Source organism: Manis pentadactyla, chromosome 17 (genome assembly GCF_030020395.1).
Source record: "Manis pentadactyla isolate mManPen7 chromosome 17, mManPen7.hap1, whole genome shotgun sequence".
Lineage (NCBI taxonomy): Eukaryota > Metazoa > Chordata > Mammalia > Pholidota > Manidae > Manis > Manis pentadactyla.
Genome location: NC_080035.1, coordinates 55,480,043 through 55,496,241, shown reverse-complemented (window position 1 = coordinate 55,496,241; position 16,199 = coordinate 55,480,043). Strand labels below are relative to the sequence as shown.

The 16,199-nt window shown below is 37.8% G+C and overlaps 1 protein-coding gene across 27 annotated transcripts in view; it reads left to right on the top strand.

Annotated features, from left to right (window-relative positions):
* The window catches only part of DOCK9 (dedicator of cytokinesis 9), a 286,115-nt gene that overhangs the window by 149,563 nt on the left and 120,353 nt on the right, over positions 1-16,199 (top strand). For all 27 annotated transcript variants that reach the window (XM_036893860.2, XM_057494438.1, XM_057494436.1 and 24 more), the window contains exons 3-7: positions 4,341-4,430; positions 7,856-7,938; positions 9,672-9,741; positions 11,650-11,745; positions 12,733-12,867. In XM_036893860.2, the coding sequence (XP_036749755.1) occupies positions 4,341-4,430; positions 7,856-7,938; positions 9,672-9,741; positions 11,650-11,745; positions 12,733-12,867 (474 nt within the window). The remainder of the gene's footprint in view (positions 1-4,340; positions 4,431-7,855; positions 7,939-9,671; positions 9,742-11,649; positions 11,746-12,732; positions 12,868-16,199) is intronic.

The following is a 16,199-nucleotide window of genomic DNA, read 5'->3' as shown; positions in this document are numbered from 1 at the left end:
AAGACTTTTGTCCATGCTTCACCAAGGAATTAAGGATTTCTCTGTGTCAAAGACTACCATTGTTTAACAACTAAGGAACAGTAATTAGTCGAAATAATTTAGACTATTATAGAAGAGGGCTTTTAACTATAAATTGTGTTTGTCCTGTGTCACAGTGGTTATGTGAGAAGCTAGTTATGCTTAGATTTAATTTTCAGATCTTACCACACTTCAAGTGTGAAATGTCTTTCTTCTCCTCTTTGGAGATGCAGAAAGCTACTTAGTAGAAGGCGATTAAGTTTTCTTAGTAGAATGGAAACAATTTCCAAACATAGGAATAGGACTGATACTCTTTGAATGACTGCCTTGATATTGATTTACGTAAAGTGGATACAGATCCATCTTTTAGTAGGAATATAGTTTTAACTGATAGGAAAGTAGAAAAGAATATCCACAACCATGAAGAAGAAAATTATGTTCATTTTTGGGAAAGGCTTTAGTATTCTTTGAGTATAAACCTCCAGGTATTGATCTGGGCTCTTGTTATATATCCCAGAAAAATAAACTGCAGAACGTTAATGTGAATTGATTTGGCATATAGTAGACTGTTATCCAAATATAAGTTTTAATACATAAACTCTCTGGAGGAATTAAAAGAGAGCATTCACTTATGCTATAGTCTCTCCTTGTCTGTTTCTATAATGGACCTGAGAACTTCCTGTAATAACAGAAAAAAACTTAGTTGCAAGTAATGGATGATTATTGGTAGATTGCTCTTTCTATTTCCATTGACTATTTTATTCATTCATTCTTGAAACATTTATTGAATTCTTAGCACAGAGATATCAATAAAATTGTATGTCTCCTGCTCTCAAAGGAATCCACAATCTGTAGGAAAGAAGGGCAGGTGCCTATAGGAGTGTTTTGGGTAACGGAGTGAGAGATGACCACATAAGGTCAGACAGGGCTTCGAGGGATGTGGTCATAAGGTCACCAAGGTCTAGGATCAGATCTCAGCTTTGCCAGTCCAGAAACTGGGTTTGGTCAATATGACCAGTACGTGTGTGCTCAGGGGTACTGACTTGTAGCAGACAACCCCACAAGAAAACAAAACCAGAATACCATTTAATAATGTGCATTGAGAACTAGAATTAATAAGCAGATCAGAATGCCTGTTGGCTGTGTGTTCTAACTAGGAAAGTCTATAAACAAGTGGGTTGGTGAGGTTGGTCTCAGAGCAAAGGCAGGGATTGAAAAGACCTTGGCAGTGGGTGGCATCACATGGTGACTCCTCTTTGGTGCCAAGTCTAGTCATCATAGTCCCCCAGTGGGTCCTAGTCTGATGGATCCTAGCCTTTCCTTTTAAGTGGTGATAAAGACTGACAAAATTGATCTGGTCATGCAAGCTCTGTTCTTTCTGTTGCTCTACTCTTTCCCCAGATGAGTTAAAACAATTGACTAGGCTGTAGGTTGGTAGTGTTTTAGTGTTGTTTAAGTCAAGTTTAGTTAGAGTTCTAGGCAGTTTTCACTTTGACATAGGATTTATTTCTAGTTCTAGGACTTAATGGGTTTGCTTCTTTTGTGTGTGCAAAGAACTAACCTCATTTATTATGTCTTGATTTGGCTCTTTTAACTTTATATGGGTAAGCTTATCTTCAAGTTTCTCTTTCTTTTGTACTGAATACAACTTGTACTCCTCTTGAACCATTTAGCTTAGGTGACTTTGCTTCTCTGCACATCCTTCTGATGTCCTCTTTCTCTGTCTTATTTGTCTCCTCTTAGGACATTGACTGACTAGAAGGGTGAGTGTGGAAACCAGACTGCAGCTTAGTGTATCCCCTCAATGCTTCCTAATCTATACTGTGGTGAGCCTTTGAAAGACATTTTCACGAAAACAGTAGTGTTCTTTAGTACTTTAATTAGGACACCTTCCTAGTCTCTTGCAATGTTGTTACAGTTATCTATGCTGAGTAACAAACCACTCCAAAGCCCAGTCATTTAGGACAATAATTTATTGTTTCTCGTATTTCTGAAATACAATTGAGACTCAGCTGGGCAGTTCTGTTTTACTTGGTATCTGTAAGGGCTGCAGTGTCCAAGATGGCTTGTTCATTCACATTGTAGTGCCTCAGCCAGGATGGCTGGAACCAGCTGGGGGCTGGTGGGGCATCTTTCTATATATGGTCCCTCCATATGGCTAGTATGGACTTCCTCACAGCATCATAGTCTCCATTTAGTCGAACTTTTTATATGGTGGTTGTCTTCCAAGGAGGAAGAGCAGAAGCTGCCAGTTGTCATAAAGGCTAAGTTTGGTACTGGCACACTGTACTTCCACATCATTGGTCAGAGCCAGCACAGAGTCAAAGGGAAGGAAATAGACTATAGCTTTTGGTGTGAGGAACAGCATGTATATATAGGGAAGGATAGCAGTTGTTTATCTAAAAGAGATGATCTAAAACAGAGTCAGTAGTATGTGCAACAAGAAAAAGACATAAGAAATAGCATTTAAGCTAGATATGTACTTAAGAAGCATGTCTAATTTAAATGGAATGTTTTAAAAAATGCATTAAGTTTATATGGCTGAACTCTCCTGGGGGAAACAAAGGGCTCTTGCCAGAACACCAAGATTTGCCAAAGTCATTGTTAACAATCAGTAATGGACTCAAACTCAGTGTTCTGATATTCGTGGGTAATAACTACACAGGTGATTGGTTTAATTATGCCCAGTGTTCTCTGATCTGTTAAAGATCCAGTCTCTCTTTCATGATTAAAGTTGCTTTCTTTTTAAAGTGAAAACATAAAGGCACTCTGATCCACAAGAATAAAAACAATCCATATCCTATATTCTCACCTTAAAAGAGTGTTTGGAAAAGTGTCACATAATTAAATTTTCCTGAGTTGGTAATTCCACTGGAAAATTTCATAATGAATTTTCTTTCTTGCTAGTGTTGTGATGGGAAGTGGTTTGGAAATGACCCTAATAGTTCTATTTCTTCACCTGAACCATTTCCTGAATATTTTTAATAATAGTTTCAGAAATTGTGATTGACCCACATAAAATCAAGATAAGGACACAGTATGTGGAGATGCAGTGGATATCCTTCTGTGAAGCATACACAGTTTCTTCAGTCTCCTTTACTGGTACTTTTTATATCTTAAGCTTAACAGTTTTGGTAATCTGTTATCATCAATGTGCTACTTTGAAACTTTGAATGGATTATGCCTTTCAGTGCCTATTATCACAAATCTCTGTGGCATTTCATGGTAGCAGATGTGCAATAGGGGTCACCGTTTGTGATATTTGCAAAAAAACAAGACCCAGGATCTCAAAAGTCCTCTTGGAGGCTGAATGAATTAATCATTCACCCATGGAGGACTAAAGTGAAGAATGGAATTCCTTCCCTCCCTTCTTTTAGAATAAGGAGCCTTATGCAAAAAATAGAACTTAAAGTTACTTTCAAAGATGGGCACAGTACAAGGAAAGAGCAAGTACAGGTAAAACATACATAACATCGAGAAAATATGGGGAGGAAATGTTAAGTTATATATTAAATATATGCTCTGAAGTTCTCCACCTTTGCTGGAGGGGGAGGGATCACATGCTTGACCCAATGCTTCCTCCGATCAAAGGAAGAAGAGAAGATGTAATGTACAGCATGATGACTGTTAGAACACTGCTGTGTGATATAAAGGAAGGTTGTTAAGAGAGTAAATGCTAACAGTTCTCATCAAAAAGAGAAAAAATTTTTCCTTGTTTTCTTTTCATTCTATGTCTATGAGAAGACAGATGTCAGCTGACCCTATTGTGATAGTCATTTCATGATAGTTGTAAATCTAACCGTCATGCTCTGTGTCTTAAACTTATGCAATGATGTTTGTCGATTATTTCACAATAAAACTAAAAAAAGAGACAGATGTGATGATGGTTGCGCAACAGTTTGAATGTACTTAATGCCAGTGATCTATATACTTAAAAATGGTTAAAATGGTAGATTTTATGTAATATCTATTTGCCATACACACAAAGACAAGTGAAAGACAACATAGTGGGACTAGGTCAAGCGCTTGGGGTGGGAGAATGTCAGGGACTCTGAAAGGGGTCTCTGCCTGCATGGGGGTAGCAGACAGGCTCCTGGAGGTGCCACTGGCCCCCTGATCCAGAAAGAAGCGGGAGCCATTGTCACACACGTGGCTTTTGGACTGTAGGGCGCCAGTAGGGCTCTGGTGACCTAAGGAGCGGGGGAAGCCGCAAGGCTGGTGGAGGCTTAGTGGCCACATGCGTGCTGGGCCGTCTGCACGCCCAGGCTGGCACCTCCCCATCTTCAGTTAACCAAGACCTTTCCTCGTGCTTTCCTTCACAGACGGCCATTCTGAGACGGCAGGGACGATACATATGCTCAACAGTTCCTGCAAACGCACAAGAGGAAGCACAGAGCCTCTTTGTCACAGAGGTAATGTGCTTTTTCTACATTAATTTGCATGTTATCTTAAACTCATTTTTCTCTAATGACATCCCCTTCTTTAAATTTCAACGGTATTTGCAAGAAAATGTCAGAGAGGTAATTACATTTTTCTGAAGGAAGTTAAAATAGGAGAATAACGTGAGATTTTCAGAGTCTGAAACTTAGACAGAAATGTCAACAGAGGTCATTCCTGACAACACAACATGAATTCTACAGAATTTCTCTCATAGGCATGTAATAATGAATGATCTCATTAGAAATGTCTGGCAGAAGCTTCATTATTGAGATTATTCTGAATGGAGACTGAACACACACATTTATGTGTTTGTTTACTTCTTTTATATGTTTATGTTTGTAGTTTTTTCAAGAATAGTTCAATACTTATGAAGCGCCAGGTGGTAATGAGCATAACCTGACTGTCCCTAATCAGTGCATGATTATTACTCTTGTTTAAACGTACAAATAACGATTGCTTTGTTAAGTGGGAAGGAGAAATTACTGCATTTGGATTTTTTTTTTCCTTAGGGTGTTCAATTCTTCCTCCAGGTGCTTTAAGATAGGATGAACTAATTATGTTTTTAATTTATTTCTTGATGTGCTCCTTCATTTAAAAAGAATAGATTTCATCCCCATTTTCCTAGTTGAGATTTAGATGATAAATGTGCCCATCAATAAAACTTATACTACAAGATACCCATGCTTTTATGAGTGAGGACCAATTAAAACAATTTTGTAGCAACTTTATAATATTTAGCTTCCATCGAAATTTTTCAAAATGTAGATAATTAAAAAAATTTTAAGTGTGTTCTTTCAGCCTTCTGAAAAGGTAACTTCTTGTATTACCTCCTTTACTACTCTACTATATTAGTAAAATTAATTCCAGACAAATATGCTCAGGTATCTTTATGGAGCCTTAAATGTTTATTTTAAAGCAGGTTGTAGGCAGACTGTCACCCACAGGCAAAATGTGGTTTGCAGCTTCTTTTTGTAAATAAAGTTTTATTGTTGAAAATTTTAAAGCAACACCCATTCATTTACATATTGCCTATGAATGTTTGTGTCAGAGACAGTGTGAGCTTTAGAGATGAAAATATTTACTATTGGTCCTTTTGCAGTAAAAGTTTGTTGACCCCCGTTTTAAAAATATGCTGCAAAATGATTACAAATTAAATTCTCCTAATTGTTTATAAACTGTGATCCATGAAGTTCTTTAATCACTGCAGTTGAGCAATAATGGCTTTATGCTGTGCTGCTGGAGCCAACTAACCAAGCCCTCCTGGGGCCCTTCCACTAGGGTGGAGTGGAGCAACACTTCCTCTCCGTCCTCTTGTCCAGAGGAGAGTGACCTAATGGCTTTTAAAAAAAAACCAACTTCAAAAACCTTCAAAATATTATTGAATTTCACAAATTTGGAGGGTCAGTCAGGAGATTAGCGAGTCAGATCCCTACCTTTTTACACTGACAGTTCTCTGGATACTGACTTACTGAACCCCTTACCTCCTATACTTACTCTATCCCCTGGCGGGTGGGGTCGCTTGCCTGAGTCTGTGCTTATGCCTTGGAATTTAGCTCGTGCCTGTTGTGTGGGCAGTCAGTGGTTTATTAAATGAATAAAACTCTGGCTTTTTAACCTGATGAACTATGTTCTTTGTAGTTCTTTATAACTTAAAATATTTAAACAGTATAATTATCTTCCTTGCCCATTTTGCCTAAGATATTAACAATATGGGCACTTAGGTATTTTGTCGTAAATGTACTGATTGTGTATAAGTGTATGCTTATTTATTTGTTTTTTAATTGGGCAGTTACATTTGATACTTCAGAATAAGTTTAGTGTCCTGCAAGAGAATTTGGTGGTATGACATTAACTGTAAGACTTGATGAAAAATCAGAACAAAGATAAAAGGAACATGTCCACAAAAAATATGTTATACAAAGTCAGACCTGACTTAGCTGTGCTAATGGACCCATGCTTAGCGGTGGGAAAACTCAAACCTACAGATAATTCTGAAATCATGCTGGTTTTGGAATGTAATCTTGAGTGTGGATATCTAATGTTCTACATGTGAAGATACTTTAGAAATTTAAAAAAATCATTTATAAGAATAAAATAATATTTTAAAACATTTGTTACCATATAGCAAAGAAGTTGAAAGGTTGTTTATCTCCCATGTCTAACTCAGTTCTTAACTTGTCTCTGCTATTTATTCCACCTCTCAGAGTAATAATATAGAGCTTACATTGACTTACTTCGATGTAGCCAATAAAGTGCTTAGCGTAGAGCCTGGCACAAGAGAAGCACTCACTGTTATTGTAGTTATTTTCATGACTTTGGGGTGAAGAGAGTTTACTGCACAAGGCCTTTGGGCATAAGCTATGAAATAGATTTGAAAAGGTTGCCAATATAGACAATGAAGTGAAGTAAGCAGAATAGACTTTGTTGGTGATGTAAGTTAATGCCAGAGTGAAGTCAACTAGGGAAGACATAAATACTTTAAAGTACCTTTAAACTTTAATATGTTTTCACGTATTCATACATATTTTGCCACACTGAAGTCTACAATAGGTAGACTTCAAGAGCTCACTATACAGAAAATGAAATGGGAACTAAATCAAACTCTACACTGGTTGATTTTGACTCATTCATATTGAAGGTCTGCTGGGTTTGGCCTTGTAATCTTGACAGCACACACTACTCAGTGGACCCTCCTGGGTAAATGAATGAAAGACCCTGTGGTGCTTCGTTGAGTCTGTCTGGTAGCAAGATAATGTAATGCAGCCCGTGTAGGTTAGTGTCACCATGGAATCCTTGGCAATGCAATGCCCCTTACTTGGTACATTCTGTGTACACATGCATGTGCTTCACATGAAATTCATGGTGTCACTGTGATTTGGAATCTCAATCTTTCCTCCTAATAACCTCACCCTGTCCTTATGAATTAAGGAAAAGCTGAGGGCAAATTTATATAATATTAACTAGCAGAGCTAGTTGTAATACTAGTAGATACCATGAAAGTGACTTTAGGTTCACACTTTCCATTCCCTTTCATGTCCTAGTAGAGGCCATATGACTTCTTAAGAGTGAAGTGCTTTTAAGTCAGAAACAGTACATTATTATGTAAATGTAAGAGGAGGTGAAGTTTGTGTCCTTGTAAATCTGCTCTCAGATTATGAATAATGGTAACTTAAAGTGAACCCTTTCCCAAGGGTGATGTTTCCGTAGTACTAAAGCTTCACAGCAACCTTTGATGGTGGAACTTCAGGCATGAGAGGGTTGAGGGGAAGAATTTTTTTGCTGTTTGTGTGGGTGTGCATTCATAAACCTTCCTAAATGTTCTCCAAAAGTCATCAAATCTTTTTTCTTTTCCTCTGATGCTTTCTTATTTTTTTTTAACCTCCTTTCCTCCAAATAGTGCATCAAAACCTATAACTCTGACTGGCATCTTGTGAACTATAAATATGAAGATTATTCAGGAGAGTTTCGACAGCTTCCAAAGTGAGTAAATAGACTATATAAGGTGGCATTTGCAGAGGGGAAATTCTTTGTGCTTGAAATGCCTATGGAGGTATGTAACTTAATATGCAGTCAGAGTTATCTGAGATAATATTTCTAGATGGTTTGTGTGTACTTGAAATAGCTATTATTTACAGGGTATTTGATAATAAGACTCAAACCTAGTACTCAGGGATTTGTAGGTGGTAATAAACAATTGGGTGGTTTAACTGTGTCCAGTAATTCTTTGTATTGATATGTTTTAGTGATTAAACACAAACAGGTGAAATTTTTTTCAGTGAGAAATAGAAAACAAAGAAATTGAAAGTGTGTTGAAATATGCTACAGTGTGTTTTATCTTAAGAATATTTTGAAGAGACATAAAAAGCATTTTATATTGAATAAGTTTTGTTTAAAAAAAGTAAATCAAGCAACAAATTCATCTTTTTCCTAGACAAATTTCTTTATCTCCTTTAAAGTATTAACTTGCTCTAGAGTATACCAAAAGCAAATGTGTTTTGATTGATTAGTGGTGGTTTAAGTTAACCAGGTGTTAGTAGGTCTTGCCTTGAGCAGGTATATTTGTAATGTGGTATATCCTGAAATGATGCAGTTGGCATGTTAAGCATAGTTGATTATACAAATTGAAAGCAAATATTGATGAATTGTGTTTCAAAAGTAACCATCACCAATGTAAATTTTAATGGAGACCCTATTAATATATTTTTCATCGTGCTTGTTGCTCTATGAGTTGGAACTGTTTATGCTGCTCTCAGTGCACCCAGCTGTTTGTTTTTCCTATTGGTGTGGTTCAGCCACTCCTAGAGTGTTCAGCCAAGTTCTTGATTGCCTCTTTTTAAACCTCAGCTTAGAACTCTCCCTTCCAGCATTATATTCTCCAGATGGGTTTGCTCCTTAGTTCTATATTTACCCAATATTCATTTGGGGATTTTAAAATTCTTCCTATTTGATTGGATTAACCTATCTTCACTAATAGTCTTGTGCATACTATTCTCATGGTGAAAAGAAAAAAGACTGAGATATAGTGTACTTGCTATAAGGTATCTTTTCACTGCTGGAAGATTTTACTTTTGCATTTACTGGCATTAATAAGAATTCCCAATTGCATGAGAAAGTGAGGAAGAATTATAACAGTGATTTAGAACATAGATTCTATAGCTTGCCTGCATCACTGACTTGCTCTGCCCTCTGTAAGCCTGTTTCCTGATCTAGTAAATGGTCTTAACACCAGTCTCCACCATCTACAGGACTAAAGTAGTAACACACAAAGTATACAGCATAGTACCTAGCATGTAACTGTTTAAATACTGGCCACTATTGTCATTGTCATGTTTTTGTCCATACCATCAAGACTGATTCCCACTCACCTTAAAAATCAGTGTGACTCTCTCTCCCATTTTCTCATAAACTTTATATTAAAAGTTATTCTACCAAGTCTCTATTAATACAGTTTCCCATTTTTAGTATATCTATCTAACTCTCAAGAAGCTATGCCACCTTTTCTACACAGCTTTTGAGAGCCCTCTAACTCCTGGATCATCCACTTTGAAAAGCAATGGCACTGGTGGTTTTTATTCTTTAGCTCAAGGGGCCAATTCCGGACTTGCTAAATGCTGGTTCTTCCCTCGGAGAAAGAAGTGTAACATTTCTTCATGGATTAGGATTCTTCATAATTTTTCATAATTATAAAACAAGTTTCTTTCTTCTTTTTAAAGCAAAGTGGCCAAGTTGGATAAACTGCCAGTTCACGTCTATGAGGTTGATGAGGAGGTTGACAAAGATGAGGTAGGATGATCCCTTGCAGATTTTAAAATTTAGTTTTACTCTTAGAAGATTGGCTGGAGAATCACCAACATTTAGCCAAAACAGGAATTGGAATGCTTTTTGAAAATAGAAGAACTTTTTTTAAATGTGTTGTTTGATTGATTGAAATGAGGTCTCTGTTTCAGTTTGACTGCTTAGAGTTGCATGTTCTTCCCTCCTGTTTATTTGTTCTGAGTTAGTTTTCAAAGGTCTGATAAGATATGGCTGCATTGTCAAAAGATACCAAGATTACTTAGACCTTAAGTCTAGGTTGTTTTCAACAGGGTATCTTGAAACAAACTGGCAGCCAGTAGATTTTAAATGGCTGTTTCTTCATCGATTGCTTTGAGTGAAGTATATTGTACCCAGAAGCTCTGATTTTAACAAGCCCACTTGCCCTACTATTGGAGAATGGTTATGGCTGGAGAAGTGTACAAAGAGAGCTGGTCATTAAGGTGACTGTGCCCACTGAGCAAGGGAGATGTAATAAAAAGTGAGTGCCACCCATCTCTGCATTTCTCATTCTTCCCTGCTTAATATTGGATGCCTCATCGTGAGTTTAGTTTTTTTTTTTTTAATTATCAGCTAAGCCATAACACTAGCCACTCAAGAGTGTTAACAATGTCCATGGTAGCAAATTATTTTAGAAACCACTTTTGAAAAAATTTTGGGAAGAGTAAGGGGTCATTCAAAATGAAAAACAAGGTATTTAAAACTTGGTGCTGATTAATAAATAGTAAGAGGAGGACCAATTGAAATAATACATGTAAGGTCGCACAACAAACTGTAAAATTCTACACAGGTAAGTTATTTCTAATATTGCTAATAACAACAACAGTAAAAACACCAGTATTAATACTGAGATGGTCTAAAAGCATACAGTGGGTCTTTCTGCAATGTCTACTTGATTACAAAAATAAAGGTCATAATTAGAGACTTGTTTTGAGAGACGTGAGCTGCGTAACCTGACTTTGTGGCTTCTTCTCATGGACCCACTGAAGCACATATCTGCTACAGCCTTAAAGGGGCAAGGAAGTCACAAGGGAGCAATCCTAGAGTGTGGAAGGTGTCTGGTGAGGAAGTGGTGGAATATTCGCCAGATTTGGGAAGAGTAAGGGATCATTCAAAATGAAAAACAAGGTATTCAAGAGTTGGTGCTAATTAGTAGTAAGAGGAGGTCTATTTAGGGTGTGTATATATTTCATCTGTCTGTTTATTATATGTACAAATATATGCCTAACATATTTTTAGCAGCTGCTGGCAGCCCCATGCCCACCTCCTTATACCCAGATCTCACAGTGGGGGTTGGAACTTGAAGGAGCAAATTCCTTAATTTTTTTAGCTGGTTCCTTCACTTTTCTAATTAATCTTTCCTGTATCCCTGTTATGTTTTGCCTCTCTCATTTTCTGTTGCCCCATCATTTTCTCTCTCCAGTCTCTGTTAGTTCACATTTCCTGCTTTTCTTTATTCACCTTTCCCTGAACTAAGCCTCTGGGAAGTTTTCCAGGAATTTGCCTTTGTCTTCCAACTACAGGGGAGTGTAATTTGAAAACATTTTTCATGAAGCCAGGCAGGACCTTACAACTTGAGTGATCAAGTGTGGTATGTACTTTCTGTGGCTCACTAAAAACACTTTAAAAGAAAAATTTGGGCTGGAGCTAGCTTCGCCTTTTAATGGATGAGTCTTTAGAAATTTAGGTTTGTTCCCTCTCTTTTACTGCTAAGTGGACTCTTAAATGACTGGTAGTTGTTTGTGTCAGATGATTATCCTAGTAAGGGGGTAAGGGTCAACCTGGCACCAATTGAATGATTTTCCTGCTGACCATACTCAAAGCGAATAACGTTAAGTAATACCAGGAGATGATGGTGGTGTTTCCCTTCTCTCCTAGGATGCTGCCTCCCTCGGCTCTCAGAAGGGTGGGATCACCAAGCATGGGTGGCTGTACAAAGGCAACATGAACAGTGCGATCAGCGTGACTATGAGGGTAAGGAGGACATCACCTGCTTTCTCCTCTGATTAAACCCTTTTTGCTCTGTGTCTTGGGAATAATGCTCAGAGTGAATGCGCTTTCTATTCTTCTGATAAAAGTGACATTGTCTGGTTGGTAAGACACCTCCTTGGTGATGGACCCCCATTGGTACAAACCCACTTGCACCCACTTCCCCTTGTCACCCACCAACCACCAGCGTGACGAGATCACCATTGGGCTAGTGTGAAGGTACGGTTGTCAGCACAGGCTTTTCCCTCTATGCTTTTCCCTCTATAACTACAAAAGTGACACTTGGTGCCTCACAGAACATCCCCAAGGAGCTCGGCCTGATCACTCCTGTGGAGGCCTGCGGAACAGAGTCAAGAAAAGCAAAAGTTGAGGACTAAAGGGAGAATGGTTATGTTGGAAGAGATTTGCAAAGAGAAAAGTAACACTAGTGTAAAAAGCTATTGAGGAGAGAGCTAGGACCAGAAAAAGACCAGGATTAATAATAAAGAGTCAAGAAAGAATGGACGGGAGGTAGGATGGACAGGGAGATAGAAATTAAATCAGGGGAAATGCTGACCGCTGTAATCCTGAGACTGGAAAATGGTTCAGTGTCATGAGGCAGAGAATAGCTCCCATTCTGTGTGAGCAGGAAACCTTGGGGGTTTGAGAAAGTTTCTGTTGTCTTTGTTGCATCCCAAATTGGAACTCACGGCACTGCTTTTGGGTAGTTATGTAAAAATACCAAATTCTGTGGGTGAGAAAAGTGACCCATGAATGTTAAGTGAACCACCTCCTCAGAATTCAAATGCAGTGAAATTTTTATATGTGATGGAGAGTCTAAACTTGGCCCGTTACCTGGGGGCATTGGCCAGAATTAGACTTGTTTTAGAGAGAATTGAAATGGTTTTTATATATGTGTATAGTTTTAAGTTATCAGTAGAGATTCTGACTCTTAATTTTGAAACAATAGCTGTGTGTATATCTCTCTTCCAGTCATTTAAAAGACGGTTTTTCCATCTGATTCAACTTGGTGATGGATCCTACAATTTGAATTTTTATAAAGATGAAAAGATCTCCAAAGAACCAAAAGGATCAATATTTCTGGATTCCTGTATGGGAGTGGTTCAGGTAAATATGAGTTTTATCAAGTTTTCTTGTCAATAAAAGTACCATCTGTGAATTAGCAGATGTAAGCAAATGGCATTCCAAAAATGGCAGTATTTGTGGTAGAAATATAATAGCTGATTTTAAAATGAGGAAAGGTTTGTTTTTCATAATTTTAGGAAATGGCAGGTATAACATAGAGGCAGAAGTCTGTTGCAGGAGGCCTGAGAGCTCTGGCACATGAGTTCTTGTGTTTAAAACCTGGTTTGGCCACTTTTTAGTTGTGTGATCTTGAACAGGCTGTATTAACTGAAGTTTCTTCATATGTGAAATGCAGATAATGAGCATGATTCCTTAACAGGGTAAACTGACAGGATGAGATGAATTAACCTGGAAATATTTAGGACAGTTCTTAGCATCTCAGTGATGACTTTTATCAGTACTATCATAGTACCAATGGCGGAGTAGTCGAGAGTTGGGTTTCAGATCCAAACTGAGTTCAAATCCCTGCTCTATACCACTTACTAGCTGTGGGACCTTGGAGATATATTCAACCTCTCTGTGTCATGGTTTCCTTATTTGTTAAGTAGAGATAATGATGGTACAAATATGATTACTGAGGGAATTAATAGATGTAAAGAGCTTAGAACAGTGCTGGCACATGGTAACCATTCAGCCAATATTAGATATTTTCGTTATAGTGCTTGTTGCAGTTGTAGAGTTATTTTCAAAAGTTATTTTTAATCATGTATAATACATTAATGTATTCATATTATTAAAAAATCAGACAATACCGATAAATTGGAAGTCCCTCTTGACCCCCATCTCTCCTTTCCCATAGAGCTGTTACCAGTTTGCTATGTGTCCTTCCCTATCTTCTTAGAATTATCTTTGAAAGGAGGTTGCTAGTTTTCCCATCTGTCCATACATCCATCCATCCACCCACCCATTCTCCTACCATTTTCCAGGAAGATCTAAGGCAGTAACTTAAAGGATGCATAAAGCACAGGGAAGCATAAGTTTAAGTAGGTTTGAAAGCACAAAGATGAACAGAAGGGAGTCAGGGTAAGGAGGAGATGAAATGTAATTACACTAAGAAAGAGGCATATGTTTTTTTTTATTAAGGTATCATTGATATACACTCTTATGAAGGTTTCACAAGAAAAACAGTGTGGTTATTATAGTCATCCTTATGATCGAGTACACCCCCCCATGCCCCATTGCAGTCACTGTCCATTAGTATAGCAAGATGCCACAGAGTCCTTATTTGTCTTCCCTGTGACCCCACACACCATGTGCACCAATTTCACAATGACATGATACCCCACTCTCTGTTTCTCCCTCCCTCCCCACCCATCTTCCCCCACCCCTCCACTTTGGTAACCATTAATCCCTTGTTGGAGTCTGTGACTCTACTGCTATTTTGTTCCTTCAGTTTTGCTTCATTGTTATACTCCACAAATGAGGGAAATCATTTGGTACTTGTCTTTTTCCACCTGGCTTATTTCACTGAGCATAATACCCTCTAGCTCCATCCATGTTGTTGCAAATGGTAGGATTTGTTTCTTACTTATGGCTGAATAGTATTCCATTGTGTATATGTACCACATCTTCTTTATCCATTCATCTACTGATGGGCACTTAGGTTGCTTCCATATCTTGGCTATTGTAAATAGTGCTGCAATAAACATAGGGGTGCATATGTCTTTTTGAATCTGAGAACTTGTTTTCTTTGGGTAAATTCCTAGGAGTGGGATTCCTTGGTCAAATGGTATTTCTATTTTTAGTTTTTTGAGGAACCTCCATATTGCTTTCTACAATCGTTGAACTAGTTTGTATTCCCACCAGCAGTGTAGGAGGGTTCCCCTTTCTCTGCATCCTTGCCAGCATTTGTTGTTCCTAGTCTTTTCTATGTTGGCCATCCTAACTGGTGTGAGATGGTATCTCATTGTGGTTTTAATTTGCATTTCCCTGATAATTAGCCATGTGAAGCATCTTTTCATGTGCCTCTTGGCCATCTGAATTTCTTTGTTGGAGAAGTGTGTGTTCATGTCCTCTGCCCATTTTTTAATAGGGTTATTTGCTTTTTAGGTATTGAGGTGTGTGAGTTCTTTATATATTTTGGATGTAAACCCCATGTCGGATATGTCATTTACAAACATATTCTCCCATACTGTAGGATGCCTTTTTGTTCTGCTGATGGTGTCCTTTGCTATACAGAAGCTTTTTAACATGATGTAGTCCCATTTGTTCATTTTTGCTTTTATTTCCCTTGCCCGAGGAGATGTGTTCAGGAAAAAGTTGCTCATGTTTGTATTCAAGAGATTTTTGCCTATATTTTCTTCCAAGAGTTTTATGGTTTCATCACTTACATTCAGGTCTTTGATCCATTTTGAGTTTACTTTTGTGTGTGGGGTTAGACAATAATCCAGTTTCATTCTCTTGCATGTAGCTGTCCAGTTTTGCCAAGACCAGTTGTTGAAGAGGCTGTCATTTTCCCATTGTATATTCATGGCTCCTTTATCGTATATTAATTGACCACATATGCTTGGGTTTATATCTGGGTTCTCTAGTCTGTTCTATTGGTCTATGGGTCTGTTCTTGTGCCATTACCAAATTGTTTTGATTACCCTGGCTTTGTAGTAGAGCTTGAAGTCAGGGAGCATAATCCCTCCATCTTTATTTTTCCTTCTTAGGATTGCTTTGGCCATTCGGGGTCTTTTGTGGTTCCATATGAATTTTAGAACTATTTTCTCTAGTTCATTGAAGAATGCTCTTGGTATTTTGGTAGGGATTGCATTGAATCTGTAGATTGCTTTTGGCAGGATGGCCATTTTGACAATATTAATTCTTCCTATCCATGAGCACGGGATGTATTTCCATTTATTGGTATCTTCTTCAATTTCTCTCATGAGTGTCTTGTAGTTTTCCGAGTACAGGTCTTTCACTTCCTTGGTTAGGTTTATTCCTAGGTATTTTATTATTTTTGATGCAATTGTGAATGGAATTGTTTTCCTGATTTCTCTTTCTACTAGCTCATCAGTAGTATATAGGAATGCAACAGATTTCTGTGTGTTAATTTTGTATCCTGCAACTTTGCTGAATTCAGATATTAGATCTAGTAGTTTTGGAGTGGATTCTTTAGGGTTTTTTATGTACAATATCATGTCTTCCCCAAACAGGGACAGTTTAACTTCTTCCTTGCCAATCTGGATGCCCTTTATTTCTTTGTGTTGTCTGATTATCGTGGCTAGGACCTCCAGAACTATGCTGAATAAAAGTGGGGAAAATGGGCATCCTTGTCTTGTTTCCAATCTTAAAGGAAAGGCTTTCAGCTTCTCGCTGTTCAGTATGAT